At 38.0% G+C, this 17,527-nt stretch overlaps 1 protein-coding gene across 1 annotated transcript; it reads right to left on the reverse strand.

Annotated features, from left to right (window-relative positions):
• Positions 1 to 1,406: 1,406 nt before the first annotated feature.
• Positions 1,407 to 15,727, reverse strand: CCK (cholecystokinin). Its single transcript, XM_072650246.1, has 3 exons — positions 15,613 to 15,727; positions 13,374 to 13,631; positions 1,407 to 1,813 (listed from the first exon to the last, which is right to left on the reverse strand). Exons 2-3 carry the CDS (start codon positions 13,627 to 13,629, stop codon positions 1,680 to 1,682), a joined length of 390 nt encoding a protein of 129 aa, XP_072506347.1. The 5' UTR covers positions 13,630 to 13,631; positions 15,613 to 15,727; the 3' UTR covers positions 1,407 to 1,679.
• Between the last annotated feature and the right edge of the window lie 1,800 nt (positions 15,728 to 17,527).

Consider the following 17,527-nt stretch of genomic DNA (forward strand, 5'->3'; position numbering starts at 1 on the left):
AAAAAGTTCAGTCTAGACTTAAAAACTAAACAAAATAAAACATGGGAATTTATCACTCAAGCGTTCAATGTTGATGTTGACACATTATAAAATTATAGGAATTAAACTGGATAAAGATTTCAAAAGAAGCAGTTTGATACAGTAGATTGAAAGTCAGCTTTGAAGCCAGAAAGATTTAGGGTCAGGTCTCCCCTAAGATGTTTACTGGCTGAGTGACCCTATGCAAGTCACATTTTCTCAGGGTGCTAGGCAACTTTAAGATCTAAGTTACAGAGAAGGTGCTCGCCTCCAATAACAGAGGCAGTTTGCTCACTCAGGAGTTTCCTATTACTAATGAAATCTTAGTTTCAGTCCCAAATCCTAGAGATCACAAATGGTCATAAGAAAACATTTCCTAAGGTAGAGAGAATATTATAAAATTAGCTTTGCTAATAGGTGAAGCTTTAGTAAAAGGGAAAAAATGGAAACCCTGGATTATTCTTTCCTCTTTCTTCCAACTTTTCTAAGGGTGAGATTGCCATTTTACCTCTTTAGCCTTCATAGTGGAGAAAAATGCTTTTGCCCTAGATGGTAGCTGTGAGACCCTAGGCAGGTCACTTAACTTCTGCCTGCCTCGGTTATCTCATCTGTCAAGTGGGGATAATAACAGCATCTAGCTCTCAGGATTGCTGTGATGACCAAGTAGGATAACATATTTAAAGGACAATTGAGTGCTATGTATAAATTGTTAACTCTTCTCTGGCTACTCAAGAGAAGGACTGATTCTAATAGAGCCAAAGGCTCCAACCTGGAATCCTGGGAGACTCTTACCCAGTTTAATCCTTAGAGAAAAACATATCCCCACTATCAGTAAATCAGGCATGAGGCAATGGGTCCAGAGTTTTATTTGGGTTACTTCTTATATAATTTAAGCTAAGAAGTACTTGGAGGAAAGTGAGCTAGGAACAAAAATAATGAATGTGTGGGTGTTTTTAATAAATTCTGAGTCCTTTACTTCAAAAACAATTTAGATGATCTGGTTTTTGGTTTGTTACCATACATCTCCCACAGCTGTCTATTCCCCTTGGCTAGTTCATAAGACTAAAGTTTAACTCACCATAAGCCGGAGAACATTCTATTTATTCCATGAATTGTAGCAGTTAGTAGATGTCTCAGGGGACAACTTGCAATTGGAAAGAGAAGGAGAAAGGGGAACCAGGAAGGTCCAGGGTCATAAAAAACTGAATCTAACAGACTCCTGATGCTAGGGCAACATGGAAAAGGGCAACCATTTCAGCCTGGATTTAGGCTGGGATCCCTCTGGATGTCAGTCGCTAGAATGATCTTACAGGACCTTAAAATTCGGTTTTGGGGCATGGACATTAATCACCCCAAAAGTTCATTGCCAAACAGCCAACAAGACCAGCTAAGAGGATTGAATGAGATTTTAATGTCATATCAACTGTGTAGGACCAGAAATCATAGGGAAAGGAAACATGAGGTTTTTTTCCTCTCTTTTGGAAAATTCTGTATATGTGTATCATACAGTTTTACAAGCAGATTTTTTACATCGAATACTTAAATATATATGATGCATATTTAAAACATCAGTTGGTTGAGATGACAAATGATTAGTCTTGTTAATATTATTTTTCTGTGGAGAATGGTGAGGATCATTTCCAGTTGGGCTCTGACCCTCTTCAGGAGGAATATTCATACTCCTCAATACTTCGGCGCCCAAAATCCATCCAGCCCATGTAATCCCTGTCATTTATCCTGTGGTTGGGGTCGATGCTCTGGAGATTTTTGATGACTGGCATCCTAGCAGAAGAACCTAATAGGATGAGGAAAGGGAAAGAAGCAAAAGCAAATCGATCCATTAATCAACAGGCATTTTGTTAAGTACCTACTATGTGCCACATACAGTGCTACGTGGTGAGTATAGAAAGGCAAAAATGAGACAGTCCCTCCCTTTAGGTACTTATATTATATGTGAAGCAAGGGAATTTGTTGACGCTGCAAATGCAATTTTGAAATTTTATTTGTAGTGCCCTGTTTTTCTTGAAGTATGCCCTCCCACTGAAGCCACACTAAATAATGCCAGGTATGTTACTGTTGGTGCCCAGAATCAGAAGGCCTTTTATGCCTTCAGATTCTTTTCCTGGATTAAGTCCTTGTATCCCATGTGTATACAATGCAGACCCAGAATAGTTTGAAAATGCATGAAATGGGACTGAGACTATCTGGGTCGCATACATCAACCTTGGCGAACCTTGTTCTAAACTTTCTAATCAACAACCAATCACTGCTTTCTAGGGGCCAGCCACTGGTACCAAGCTAGAATGGATATGCTCTAACAGATTGAGAAGATGATGTGTCCAGTGATGAAAACCTTGGTTTTTTCATAAGAATCTTTGTACCAGGGGCAAGTGGCATGAAGTATGCCCTTAACTGAGTAGGAGTTGGGAGTGATAGAAGACAGAGACTCTAGAACATAGGTTGCTGGTGATCCCAGGAAGATATTTAGTAGATTTCTATTTTAACTAATTAATCTGCTAAAGAATTGCAAATGCTGCCAACAACTTTTAACTTTGTGACAAAGCCCTGATGATCCCACCTTGGTTACAGATTCCCATACTGAGTTTTTCTTTCTTTGTTTCTTTCTTAGTATCTTACTTTGTAGGTCACAGTTTATCTTATTTTTTTTAAAATCAGTAATCTAAAGTGAACATAAGTTTGCTAAACACAAAGTTCTTTTGATTACCATTTATAGGAACTGCAGCATCTTCTTGGATCTGTTTCAGAAATCACATATGGCACAGAACGATCATTTCTCAGTAAGTTAGTTTTGTATGTCATCAAAACACCAACTGTATTCTCTTGCTGAGGTTTCAAGCCTCCAACTTCAGCAACTACTCACTCAAAAAAAAGAATCTGATTTTGCCTCTAAATTACATAGATGCCCATCAGAGGTACTAGAGCTGGGGTTCTGGACCTCTACTAGGTCATGGATTCCTCTGGCAGTGTCTAGTCTTTAAATGCATAAAATAAACTACATAGCATTAAAATTTTATTGAAATACAGTCATCAAAACACTAGAAACAATAAAAAAAAGACTTTAGATTAAGAACCCCTGATCTAGAGGAAAGCTTTTCTATGCTTCCAGCATGGTGAGCTGGAACCAGCTCTAATCAGGTAGGGAAAGCCAATTGTTACATTTTCAGTATGAAGATTTGCACCAGTGGTGGGGAACCTGGGACCCTCTAGGTCCTTAAATTCAGCCCTTTGACTGAATCCAAACTTCACAGAACAAATTCTTTTATTTTTATAATTTATTAATATTTTAAATAAATTAATATTTATTATTACTTGTATCATACTTTTTGATATTGTATTTTAAATATAACACATAGGTATAACACATTAAATATAATAAATCACATTTATATATCATATTCTTTACTTTATCAATATGTATTAATATGTATAACTGATACATTGTTATTGTTATCCAATTGTTGCGCCTTGGAAATGAGCAAATGCTGCACATCAGGGCTTGAGCCAGTGTTTTGTTGGTTGCCAAGACTTAAGAAAGTTATGAAGAAATTTTAAAGGATGCAAATTAAACTTAAAAATGGGTTGTGGATTTTCAGAGAGCTGGTTGTTGAACATTCACCAGCACAGATTCTTCATGCTCTCTACCTCCTTACCTAAGGTAGCAAACTTCTACATTCTTTATTATTCAGGAACTAAAAATCAAATAGAGAGCTACACAGTCATCACCCTTGGTAGGGCCATTGTGAACTGCTTCATCTAGCTGGAGGTGGCCCTCAGCTTTCTATAAAGTCTATGGGGCAATTATGAGTAACAAAATCTTGGATTGGAAAAGCAGGCAATTTATTGAGAAATGCGAAAGTCACCTTAATGCTTGTGTATAACAATCTACCTTGCCTAGGTTTTTAGTAGAGTCCGAGGACCCAAGTTGGAATCCTGGGGATATATTATGGATGAATGCGTATGTACACATAACTATCTGTGTGAACATGCATACCTTACTATGCCTACAATGTCAACTGCTATGTCTCTTTTTTGACACCCAAACATTTAAGTTATTCAAGCTTAAAACTATATTTAGACGTTTGAAAAACTCTGCACACAGCAGAATAAAACATTCAATTTGAATCATTAACAAGATGACATGTTTCTTGGCTTAACTTCCAATCAGTCAGTCAGTCAATAATCCCATAAGCATTTAGTAAGCACCCACTGTATGCCAGAGATTGTGCTAAGATGCTAGAGATACAAAGACCAAAATGAAAGAGTTTCTGTCCTCAGGGAGCTTGTACTCTAACAAGGGAGACTGCTTGTTGTTTATTGTTCATCCTTCATTCTGAAAAAGGATCAATACCATTATCTATACATAAATAAGGATATGCTAAAGTATATATGGTTATAAATATACCAAATTAAAGGTCATGGGTGGGGGAGATACTAACATGGAGGGGGGGAATCAAGAAGGAATTCATGTTAGAGGTGGTGCTTAGGATGAACTTTGAAGGAAACTAAGAATTCCAAGAAGTGAAGGTAAGGAGAGAGGGGCATGGGAGAAAGCCTATGCAAAGGTACAGAGATGGAACATAGCATGTTATGTGTGAGAAACATCAAGAAGGCTGCTTTGAATTTCTAGAACAGGAGGAAATCTCTATGCATATCTCCAGATCTCTGTACCTGCCTATGTATATCTCTGAAAGATAAATGTGCCAACATTGCCCATGCAGTCATTTTGGGGGGTCCCAGCACTTTCAGAATCTGAGATAGGAGGCAATGTGTATTTTACCAATGTTTATACCGAATGAGAAATGCCTAGTAGATGCTCAAGACCCAAGTCTCTAGGCTAGGTCTCCCTAAGAGTGATTGCTATTGCAAGACTTTTAGAGTCTATTAGGAATCAAACATGGCAGTCTAAGTGAATAGTCATCGCTGCCTCATGAGGCAGATGTGCTGTGAAAGGAATCCCTAGGATACAATCCCAGGGCAAAGCATGCCACCAATCCAAGGCCTCCAGATACCAGTCTTCAGATTCATAGTTCACCTAAATCTTTGATAAGCTCCCTTGGACCATCGTGCTCAACTAAAAATATAAGGTGGGATTAGGAGGAAGACCTACAACGTTTTTCTATTTTTTAATGGCTTTTCAAAAGCCCAAATAAAAATTTTTAAAGAAGCAAAATAAATAAACATTTTTTTTTTTATATTTCTTTTTCCCCTGAATTTTTCTGATCCTTCCCTGGGCTTTGATATTCCTTGTCCGCCACACTTGGAACAGTCTTGTTTTGGCCTCAGTGTATATAGCCTCTCCAATCTACTCCCCACCTAGAGGCAAGCATCACTTTACTCTCTTGGCTGTCCCTTAGACCCCATAGTTCTCAAAATCCAGTACAGGCTCTTTTTTCTTTTTTTTTGCCTTCAGGGACAAATTAGAAAGTCTAATTTGGGGTTAGATCCCAGTTTATAGGCCTCCTGCCATTCAGTCATCCTTATTATGATTGTTAAAAACTCAACCCTATTCACTAAACAAATACTTATTAAATGTTTTGTAAGTACAAGATCCTAGCTGGAGACAGGCAGCCAAAAATACAGCCTTGGTGTTCCAGCAGAGTACAATCCAACCCAAGTGCAAGTTGGGTGAATCAGAAAGGGGGTAGTTACTACACTAGTTAAGCAGCAATTTGTATTGGGAACTGTTCTAGGAATTTCTAATTTAACAGGTGGTACTTATATGGCAATACTATTGTTAACAGAAGGCAGCTAGGGGGTGCAGTGGATAGAGGCTGGGTCTGGAGTGAGGAAAACTCATTTTCCTGAGTTCAAATCCAGTCTGACATTTCATAGCTGTATGACCCTGGACAAGTCACTTAACCCTGTTTGCTTCAGTTTTCTCATCTGTAAAATGAGCTTGAGAAGGAAATGGAAAACCATTCCAGTATCTGCCAAGAAAACCCCAAATGAGGTCATAAAGAATAAGATATGACTGAAAAACAACAACCAGTGCCTGGTACATCCTTTTTTGTTGTTCAGTCCTTTCAGTGCAGTCGGACTCTTCACAACCCCACTTACACAGTAGGCTCTTAATGTTTATTGGCTGACTATCATGTCCATTGTACAAATGAGAAAACAACCTCATGGAGAGCTTGTGACTTACCTAGGGTCATGCAGCTATTAGGTATCAGAAGGAAGATTTTAACCCAGATCTCTAGACTTTAGCTTTGACATCCCTCCCATTAAATACATTTCTGCAAAGTATAAATATTTCTGGATATTTTTAAGTCACTTATAGGATTGTTCATTATATATGTGCATTATTCATACACATAAATGTATATGCATATATGCATGTCTATCATCTAAGAGGCAACTCAGTGGCCCAGTGGATAGAACATACTCCCTCCCCCATCCCACCCTGTACCCTCTGAATCAGGAACAACTGATTTCAAATCCAGCCTCAGACACTTAACTAGCCATGTGACCACGGGCAAGTTTGCCTTAGTTTCCTCATCAGTGAAACCAGAATCATAAAAGTACTTCCCAGGATTGTTCTGATCCTACAAATGAGACAACATTTATAAAGTGTTTTGCAAACTTTAAAGCACCATAGAAATGTCAGTTACTGTATTCTTTAAGCTATTTGTGCTTTTACTTTTATGTGCTTTTGTAGTTCAGGGGTTAGTAAGCTGGAGTCCAGGAACCTGTTTCTTAAAATGTTTTGATAACTGTATTTCACAATATTTTTTTACTTGTAATTCTATGTATTTTTTATGCATTTAAAAGCATTATTTGCAGGACCACAGGCTCCACTGGATGCCAAAGGGGTCCATGACTCAAAATAAGGTAAAGATGCTCTATTAGTGTTTCTACTTCTGTGTTCATTTGTTTTTCTAGGACAGGAAGAGTTGTTCCCAATTGAGCCTTTCTTTCTACTCCCAGCCTCCTCAGGAAGATACTGCAAACCTAGCATATAGTGGTTGCTCATTTTGAGCCGACTGGTAGTTAGGCATTTTTTAGTTTTATCTTGTAAGATTCCTAAATATGCTTGGCTAATCCTAAAAGCCATAATGATTAAGCTAATGCACTTTTAATATTCTGATATTGGAATGATTGCTTCCCAGTGGAATTGAACTCCTCAGCTGGATAAACACCATTAAAAAAACATCACAATGGGTACAATTCTTTTCTGAAGAAAGTAGCTTTTAAAATATAATGTAAGATGAAAAGCCCAGGAATGCTAATAACATTCACAGTAAAGTTGAGAGGGAAGTGATATATATATTTTTTAAATAATCCACTTTAGGCATTAAATTCCACCAAATGGTAAAAACTGAACTGGCAAGCAGAAAACAAATCTTTTAAAGATTTCATTTAAAGCTGAGAGATTCCCATATAGATTTCAAAAGATTGAATGAGAGGATGAAAATATGGTTTCTCCAGAGAATATGTAATACCTCTCATTTATATGATGCTTGGTAAAAATGCTTTCCTCTAGCAATCTTAGAAGGTTCTCAGAGCAAGAATTTTTAACCTCATCTTACAGATGTGGAAACAACCTCAGGGAAATGAACTGATATTTTAAAAAAATGACTTTAACACTTTAAAGACAGAATGACCTGGCTCTCCTGATTCCAAGTCCCGGTTATTCCTACTCCAAAATCACTGTACATAAGATGGTTATAACTTTTTCACCCCCAAATTGCCAAGAGGCTCCAATCAGATCTGTGATCTTCTGGAATTCTTAATGGTGTACTTGGGACATTAAGGGTATATAACAGCATACATGCCCATATATATGCATATGTATATACATATATATATATAACATGTAAGAGTATATATAAGGATATATAATTGCATCTATATAGCACTTTAAACTTAATAAAGTGCTTTATAAATATTATCTCATTTATTGTTCACAACAGCCCTGGGAGGTAGTTGTTATTATAATACCCATTTTACAGATGAGGAAACTGAGTCAGACAGAAGAAAATTGACTTTCTCAGGGTCACATAGCCAGAATCTAATGCAGGATTTGAGCCCAGGTCTTCCTGACTCTATAGTCACTCCACAGTGGCTCTCTACCCATTGTGCCATAGAGTTAGTTGCTTTGTATTTTATTAAAATGCCCCGATTCCATCGCATTATTTCTCTAAATTTTAGTAAAGAGCACCCAGAGAGTGTTGATCAGAAGAAAGTAAATTGCATTTCCTTCCATCCATATAGTGATTATTTCTCTAAGGATGAAAGATACAATTTTGCATTTGAAAATTTCCATATTCTAATCAAAGTAGTTTTGACTGCAATGGATATAACTCCTTCTATTGGTCAATATTAATGGATGCAAGCTGAATAAATCAGCCTAATAGCTTTTGGTGGTGCAAATGAGAAACTTTTAATCTTGGGGGGTGGTAAACATATGATCTTTCTACTATTACTACCTGTCAACAAACAAATCCTTTCCCAATTAATTAGCCTTGTTAAAAAAAGTAACTTAAAGCACAGTTCATCACATTTAAATATGTTAGATTTTTTTTTATTTGTGTATGGTTTCATCTGTGGGAGTGGATCAGTGAATAAGCATTTATTAAGTGTCTTCTGTATTCCAGGCACTGTGCTTAAATGCTGGGGAGACAAAGAAAGTCAAAGGACAGCACCTGCCCTAGAGGAGCTCAATCTAAGTCAGTCCAAGAAACATTTACTAAGTGCTTACTCTGTGCCAAGAGCAACTAGGTGGCGCCATAGTGGATAAAGAACTTGGCCTGGAGTCAGGAAGACTCATCTTCCTGAATTGAAATCTGGCCTTAGACACTTACTAGCTATGTGGCTCTAGGCAAGTCACTTCACCCTGTTTGCCTCAATTTCCTCATTTGTAAAATGAGCTGGAGAAGAAATGACAATAAAATACCCAAAAAGGGTCACAAAGAGTAGGACATTACTGAAAACAAATGAAATAAATGTGCAACATGTAAAGACCCTCAACTATGCGTATCAGCAATGTAGTCTTTAATTTATAGTCTGGGGGGAATGTATGGCCCTGAAAATTTAAACAGCTTGTTCTTGGTCACACATTTGAGATGCAGGACTTGAACCCAGGACTTCCAGATTTAAGGTCAGTCTTTTATCAGATACTCCATTGTTACTTGTCTTAGTTATGCTGACAGATCATAATGTTTATTTGTTCCATAAATAAAATAGTGGGTTGGGAACAGATGGTCAATTCAGTCATAATCTATAATTATTCAGCTCCCTGTCAAAATTAGCCAATTTTCAGAATTTAACTGTAACATATATAAGCTCAAGATTTGCTTTGCAAATGTGGTATTTATAGTTAGGATAAATGCCCCTCCATAGAGGGCTGGCCAATCAAAACCTCCCCAGTGATACTGCTGCTTATTCAAGCAAAGAAAATACCTTGTAATAGGAAAGTGGACTCAGTGCCTTTGGGGTTGGGCCAGGAAGCCAGCACAGGAATTTTGATATTGCCATGGTTCTGGTGGGAAGTGTCATAGAGGAGCTTCCAAAGGTACAGTTCAGTTAGACTTTACAACACAGACCAGGCAGGAACAGATGGAAGACAGAATATTTTTTAGGCCCTTTATCTAAGAGATATTTGATAACCTGCAGCGACACACTTGGCTTAATTGTAAACTCATATCTCACTTTACATACAACTTAGAAGTCTGAAATGTGAACCATCTCAAAATATTCAAATGAAGTGGGTGAGAGTTACATGTCGATGTTTCATATTAATTTTGAAGGAGAGCCTAGTGACACCCTTGTAATATGAGCAGTTTATGTGACAAAGGCACATTTCATTTGGTTTTGCAAAATGAGCTTATCCTTACAGCAAAAGAAGAGATTGTGAATGAAGGGCAAAGGATTAGGACAAGAACAGATTTAGATCTGGGAAGGGCCTCTAGTCCCTCCCCCTCATCTCATGGATGGGGAAACTGAGAACCAGGATGACTTGCCCAAAGTCACACAGCTAGGACACATCTCAAGCATCTTGTTATAGCTAATTAACCAAAAACTTAGAAGATCATTAAAGAATTGATGCAACCTTTGCCATAGGACTTCTAACTTTCCACTGGCTTAGCAGGAAGGGAAAATCAGCATGCCACTCTGACCAATTTCCTGAAAGAGGAAGACAATTTGCTGAAGTGGCAACCTAACTTTACCTTCTGACTCAGAGTTGGCTAAAAGGGCTGCAATTAATGGGAAATATGAAGACAATTCTAAGAAGAACAAATCCTCTATTTTTTCACCTAATAGGGTCATATGATGGGGATATGGTTGTGATATAAGTAGAGATTCCTCACTGGACTCTGAATCACGGAATCAGAGGGGGAAGGGATCTTGGAAATTGGCTAGTTCTCTCCATTCCTGAATAAGGACCCTCTGCAACAGATTCAACAAGTGGTCATGTGACCTTGACTTGGAGACCTTCAATGAGGAGGAAATCATGACTTCCAGAGGCAACCCATTCCACTTTTTTATAGCTTTCATTGTTGGGATTTTTAATTTCTTGTATTCAGCCTAAATTTGCCCATTTACATACTTTGCCAATGACTCAGTACCACCCTCTGGGGCCAAGAAAAGTATGTCTTACAGCTCTTTCACAGGACAGCCCTTTCTAATACTTCAATACTTAAAATAGCTAAATACTTAAAAATACTTAAATATTTAAATACTTAATACTTAAAAAAATACTTTAATTATATCACATATTTCCTAAGTCTTCCCTTCTCCAGGCTAAAGATTCCCAGATCCTCCAATTAATTTTTTGTAGCAAGATCTCAAGGACTTTTTTTTTTTTTTTTTTTTTTTTTACCATCTGTATTCCCCTTGTCTGGATGTTTCTGAGGTTATCAAAAGTCTTTCCTAAAATACTGCGCCCCAAATGGAACAGGATACACCAGATATGGCCTGATCAGGGCAGAATTCAGCAAGTAGACTATCTCCTTCTTTTTATGCCCTTCTGAATGTTGCCCAAGACTGCATTATCTATTTTTTTTTCTTTTACTGCCATGACTTGTATTGAACCTGTGGTCCACTAAGACCTCCAGATCCTTATCAAGAGAAGTGTGATTTAGTCACATCTTCCCCATTTGTTCCAGTGAAGAGGATTGAATCATTGCTTTTCTTTTTCCTACCTATGAGATCCTGAGTTAATCACTTCATTTCTCTGCCTTAATTTCCTCACCTGCTAGCTGAGAGGGTTGAACTTAGATAACTTATGGTCATTTTTGACTTTATATGCCATGATCCTATGAATACAATCTCAAACTTAGTTCATGACATGGAAGGTATATATGGATGAAAGGAAAGTCACATGTAAGTAGTTCCACTTGAAGCAATTACTAAAACTATTGGCCTGAGGCAGCACTGGCGAAGTGGATGGAAAACCTCCCTAGAAATAAGGGAAACATGGGTTCAAGTCTTGCTTCTGGTACATATTGGTTGTGTGATCCTGGGCAAGTCACTTAACCTTTCAGTGGTCTGCTCAACTCTAACTCAATGGTGCCAATGTGCCTTGGTAGAGGAAGCCTCCTCATTCAGGAATTCCCTAACAGTGGCATCAAACCCAAATAGCAATGGAAGCCATTACATAAGGATCCCTGTGGACTGCACATTGGCTCAGTTTTTAAAATGTAATATCATCTTAATAATTGCTTATTGACTTAAGAACCATAAAAGTTGGGAGACTGACTTGAGTGGTAGAACCTCTAGAATCTCTGTTCTTTCCACATTGAGCTGTGTGAGGACAGAGATGGCATTGAAGTCCAGGATTCCTGGAACCCAGTCCATGATGCTTTCTGAGAACCTAATTTATTCCCAGGGAATAATGTCAGATGCTGGAGAAATGATGGTTCATTCATCTCTTAGGGAATTGGTGAACAATCTCTATTCAAACAGTAAGAAATAAATCATCAGATCCTTTCACAATGGTGATAGTCTTTAAAGGTTTTAAACCCAAATGTCCTTCTCACCCACGGATGATCCCTCTCAGCTTGGCAGAGAAGCATTCATTTAACATGAAGCATTCACTCCTTCTAATTCTTGCTTTGGTGAAATCTGACACAGCAAAATTTAATATTCTAAGGGCCACTATTTCTGTCAAATCTTGTAAGTCTATTAAAATTCACGTTGGGTGTTCCTCCACGATTTTAAAGTCAAAATGCATAGGGATTGTATGATCATAGTTTTAGGGCTGGAAGGTACCTTGGAAGCCATCTAGATTAATTTCCTCTTTTTACAGATAAGGAATCAGAGGTTGAGGAGAAACAAAGTGGCTTCTTACATGGGGATTAAAAGGTAAGCTCAGTATTCAGACTAGGAACTCCAGCTCTAATGTCCTTCCCACTGTACCACACTGATCCTATATATTTGGTTAAAAAAAATAGGGGTTAGAAGTTTTTTATGACTATCCTATTTTAATTATCTGAAGGAATTAATTCAGTTTTGGTGTGAAAATATTCATTGAGGAAATATGAACATCTTCAGAGAAAGAACTGAAGCCTCAACAAATAAATAATGTCAGTATGGGGAACTGAATTACTGGTGACTCTTCTTTTCATAGCCTGGCCCTCTAGTTAGTCACTGAGCATCATATACAATAGGGTTTTTTTAAAAAAAATATTTATTTTAGATTTCGTTTCCCCCTTTTATTTATTCATGCATTTTTTAAACATTCTTTAAAAAAATCTGAGTTCCAAGTTCTTTCCCTCCCTTCCTCCCATTCTCTGCCCATTGAGAATAGAATAGGGGTTTTCTTAATCTTTTTTTTTTTTTTGTATCATAGATGGCTTTGGCAGCCTGTGAAGTAAATAATATTTTTAAACACATAAAATAAAGAGGAAAGCATAGGCTAATGAAGATATAGGTGCAGTTTTTTTCTCTCATCCAGGTTCACAGACTCCTTGAAAGCTATCCACAAACCCCCAAGATGTCCATGGACCCCAGGTTAAGAATCAGTGCCAAATAATAACAAAATCTTTGTAGCACTCCAAGCCTCAATTTCTTCATCTGTAATATGGGAATGAGAAATAGGACTTAACTAATTAGGTTTACCTTGCAAACCTCCACAATGTCTTCCAGCTTTAACTTAAGGAACGCTACATAAACATCACCTGCCACTAGCATTAATTATTATTATTTCAGCACTTAGAATGCTAAAAATGGCTACAGGTTTTGTTGCTTGCAAAATATGTGTTGAGGAAAAGAAAAAAAAGGAACTTATTCCTATAAATATATTTACTTCTGAGTTTTTCTACTGAACATTGCAAAAAAGCCTTGTAGAAATATTTGCAAGAGATGAGGGAGAAGAGGGTGAGGGATTCTGTTACCTTTCCTGGCTTGTTGGATGTACCTGGCCAACAAAGCCCCGAAGTTGCTCCTGGAGTCCGCATTTCCATCAGCTCTCTGTAGAGGCTTCAGTTGACTGGGGGAGGCAGGAGCACGGACATGCCGGTGCTGGGCAGCCAGGCTCTGCTCCAGCTCGGAAGTCCCTGGGTTGGCATGGCTGGACTCTTTTGGCTGTTGTCCCAAGGAGCTTGCTGACAGGACAGCGAGGAGCACGCAGATGCTGAGGCTACTGTACATAGCTGCAGGAGGAGGGAAGGAATTCAGAGGCAGTTAGGGGAAAGAAGACTGCTATGCTGAAGGAGCAGTGGAAAACAGAGGAAGACTGGCAGGAGGCTACCCCAGGTAAGAGATAAGGTGGTGCCTGGTTACACTCTAGAGGAGCTTGTGACAAAGTACAAATAGCATACAAAGGACATTTTCAGGTGATGCTATGAGACAGACCCTTTGCCTATAAAAGTGTCTTTTTATTGTTTTAATTGAGTCTACTGAGCCTTTACTGGAATTGTAGAATTTTCCAAGTGGAAGGAATCTCAGAGATAAATCAGATCATCCAGCCTTTTTAGCTTTGTTCATTCTTTCCCCAGTGAAATATATGTCTTGAGGGAATGCAAGGAGGCAGATTAAAGTACCTAGCACGCATCTGTAAGCTTTTTGGGTGTGTCATGGATCCCTTTGTCACTCTAGTGAAACCTATGGGTTCCTTCTCAAAATAATAAGGATTTAAAAAAAATTCATAATTGAAGGAAACACTAAACTTCAGTTAGAGGTTAGTGAAAATAATGATGTGATTTTCCCCCCTCATCCAAGTTCATGGACCCTTTGATATCTTTGAACCTCAGATTAAGAAATCCCAATCTAGACCAAATTTCCCATTTCCCAGATGAAGACAACGGAGATCCAGAAAGGTTCAGTTTTTTTGTTTTCTTTTTTACCAAATGTTGTACAGTTAGGAACTGGTTGAAGCTAGGACAAAAGCTTTGGAAGCAGAGGACCTGAGTTTAGATTCTAGCTGGACTGCTGAGTTACCTTTCTGACCTGGGGGCAAGTCACGTGACTTCTTGGGTCTCAGTTCCTCCTCTATAAAATGAGATTAAATTAGATAACCTGAACTCCATTTCAGTTAGAACTTCAGTTAGATCTGTGATTTTATAAGCCTATGGTTTCTCAGCTTAGAAGTCCAGTGTTTTTTCATCTATATGTCCTTACTTTCTGACAAAGTACACTTTATGAAAAAGTAGGCAGTATCCACCCCCCAACACCTCTCCTCCCCCCGAGAAAAACTTCTATTTTTTTCTATCTTTAGGAGGAAACCTTTAGTTTGAATGGAACATCATTAATTAGCTTGGATATACTGGACAAGATTCATAGTAGGGGAGAGGCAAAGACAGGACAGCAGAACCTTTGATGAAAGGGAGGAGAATTCATTTTAAAAAGAAGATTCTATTCATTGAATCAGACTCAAACAGAGAACTTATTTCCCCCTTAGTTAAGTAACCATTGTGTTGGATTAAATTGGGAAGAAATATCCATTTTAAAAAGCAGTCAAGAACCACAAAAAATCCCATTTACAGCAGTTTTTTTTTTTTACAAGCAATACACAAGGTTTAGCATTGAATCTTAACCATAATAAATGCATCTTCATTAGAAATATGAAAGACTTAGAGGTCTCACTAGAGATCAGAACACGTTTGAGAAGACATTAATGGTCTACACTAGTTTCCTGGGCAAACGCAATTTTCACTTTCCTAGCACTGGAGTGCTTAATGGTATTTCCATAGCTACTTTGAACCTTAAAATCTTCCAGCATTTTTATTTGGCAAGACTTTAAAAGCCTTCCCAACCCTGCATTATACTTCTTCAAATGATTTCAGTCCCATTTTAAAGGACAGCTTTTACAGTATTTGATTATATCTGTGAGGGAACAGGATGCTAATACCTTGAAGACTAAACTTTTTTTCCTCAAAAATACAAATCAATTTGACTCCACTTACAACTTACTAACCATTGTCATTAAAAATGCTATTTAAAATAATGTCATAGTTTCTCATTTTGACTAAGTCTGAAGAAGGAATAGTTAAAAATGCAGTTATAAGTAATAATTTAAAACCATGAGAGACATGGAAAATAGATCACCAGAAATACATGATAATAGGCATTCCTGTGGCAGTAAATGACAATTTCATCCCTCTCATAAAAATGAGTTAATTCCGAATTTCCTACCTTAAAAATATGATAGCAACTTCCTATTTCGAGCCAGAGAGATGTGTTGAGTGTCCAGGTTAGACAACTTATGGTGGTTTGGAAAAGCTGTCTCTTAAATAGTCCAGCCTGCTGCCTGTAGTAGAGTCATCTATTGACACAGTGCTGACGCAGATAGGGGATCAACATGTGCTCAGATAGATGCTAAAGGGTCAGAACAAATTAATTTAACTCCCAGAGGAAAATGGTCACTATATATGTGTGTGTGTGTGTGTGTGTGTGTGTGTGTGTATGTGTGTGTGTGTGTATATGTATATATATATATAACTACACACACACACATACACACACACACATACACACACACACACACACACACACACACACACCATTTAAGAACTGGTTAACTCCTCTCTTGCCAGAATTTATTCTCTGTCTTTTGTACCTATATTAGCTGCCTAACTCAGAATAACCCTGGGAGGTGGGTGCTAGTATCACCTCCATTTTACAGATGAGCGAACTAAGGTTAGTGTTTGAGTTGAGACTAGAACTCAGGTCTTCCTGAGTCCAATGCTAGTGCTCTACCCACTTTGATACCCAGTCATCTAGTAGTTGTCTAGGAGAATTGAAGCAATATTTTGCAGGATAAGGAACCTTCATGCTTACCAGTATCACTAAAAAGTGTTCTGCACACAACTATCTATCTATTCTGTCTTTCATTTTCATCACTTGTAAAATGGGACCAATGAGATCTGTTTTTCTTCCCTCAGAGAAATAAACTTAGGGTTAAGGAGACAAAGGGCTGTTTTTGTCAGTCTCCAAGTCACCAACTTTATGGTAGCAAGGAATTTAGAGCCTTATGCTCACTTAGCCTGTGTAGGCGGGTTTTCATTCATTCTTTCGTGTGTTAAATGTGTGCTTATTATGTGCCACTTACTCCACCTGTGAGGTATTGGAGATCCACAGACAAAACCCAACCAGTCCCTCTAGTCAAAGAAGTGACATTCTCCTGGAAAGAAAGAACTGATAGGCACCTAGATAAAATTCCTATCTTCTGCTTGCTAATTTGTATCATTTTTAAGTGCCTACTGTGTGTGTAAAGAGTTCTAGACTTGAGTCTTAAAATACTTGTTTACCTCAGTTTCCTCATATGTAAAATGAACTGGAGAAGAAAATGGAAACCCCTCCAGTATCTTCGCCAAGAAAACCCCAAATGGGATCATGAAGAGTGGGACATGACTGAAAAAAAGACTGAAAAACAAAAACTTGTGTTGGCAAGTCATTTAACCCTTTCTATACCACAGTTTCCTCAATGGAAAGATGATGAAGTTAGATTAAGTCTTCTGAGGCCCATTCCAACTCTAAACTTATGACCCCATAATAAGGACAATAAATATATATTATTTCCAATTCATTCAGGTAACTCAGAGGAATCATCCTAGGAGTACTGATTTAGAAGCAGTGAACTCCTATTCACTTTGATACTACCCATGTGACTGGACTTAATTTTTTAATTGCTTAATTTCTCTGGGCCTCAGTTTCCTCATTTGCAAAAGCAGGGAGAGGTGACTCTACGGATGATAATGTCCTATCTAGCTCTAAATCTGTACTTCAATTATCCCAAGCATGGTACCCTTGGCCAACTTCTAGCCTCCATCTTGGGCTGCTCTTGAGTCCTGTGTATAGGATATTCAGGAACTAACTTTTCTCCTATATGTATCTACCCAGTCAGCTTAGCAACCCTTAGTTTGCCTAGGCTATGGAGATCTCTTCTCCCTTGTCAGATTGCTTTCACTTCCCAACATAAGACATTCCTGAGTCATAATGGACTTCTTTACCACTGCATTGAAAGGGCTGTCGGAGGAAGGGCTGAGCCTGGAATGTATCTCCATAGAGTGAATTAAATATTTCAGAGGAAGATCTGACCGAGGCGGCT

The sequence above is a fragment of the Notamacropus eugenii genome, chromosome 3, assembly GCF_028372415.1.
Source record: "Notamacropus eugenii isolate mMacEug1 chromosome 3, mMacEug1.pri_v2, whole genome shotgun sequence".
In the NCBI taxonomy this organism is placed as follows: Eukaryota; Metazoa; Chordata; class Mammalia; order Diprotodontia; family Macropodidae; genus Notamacropus; species Notamacropus eugenii.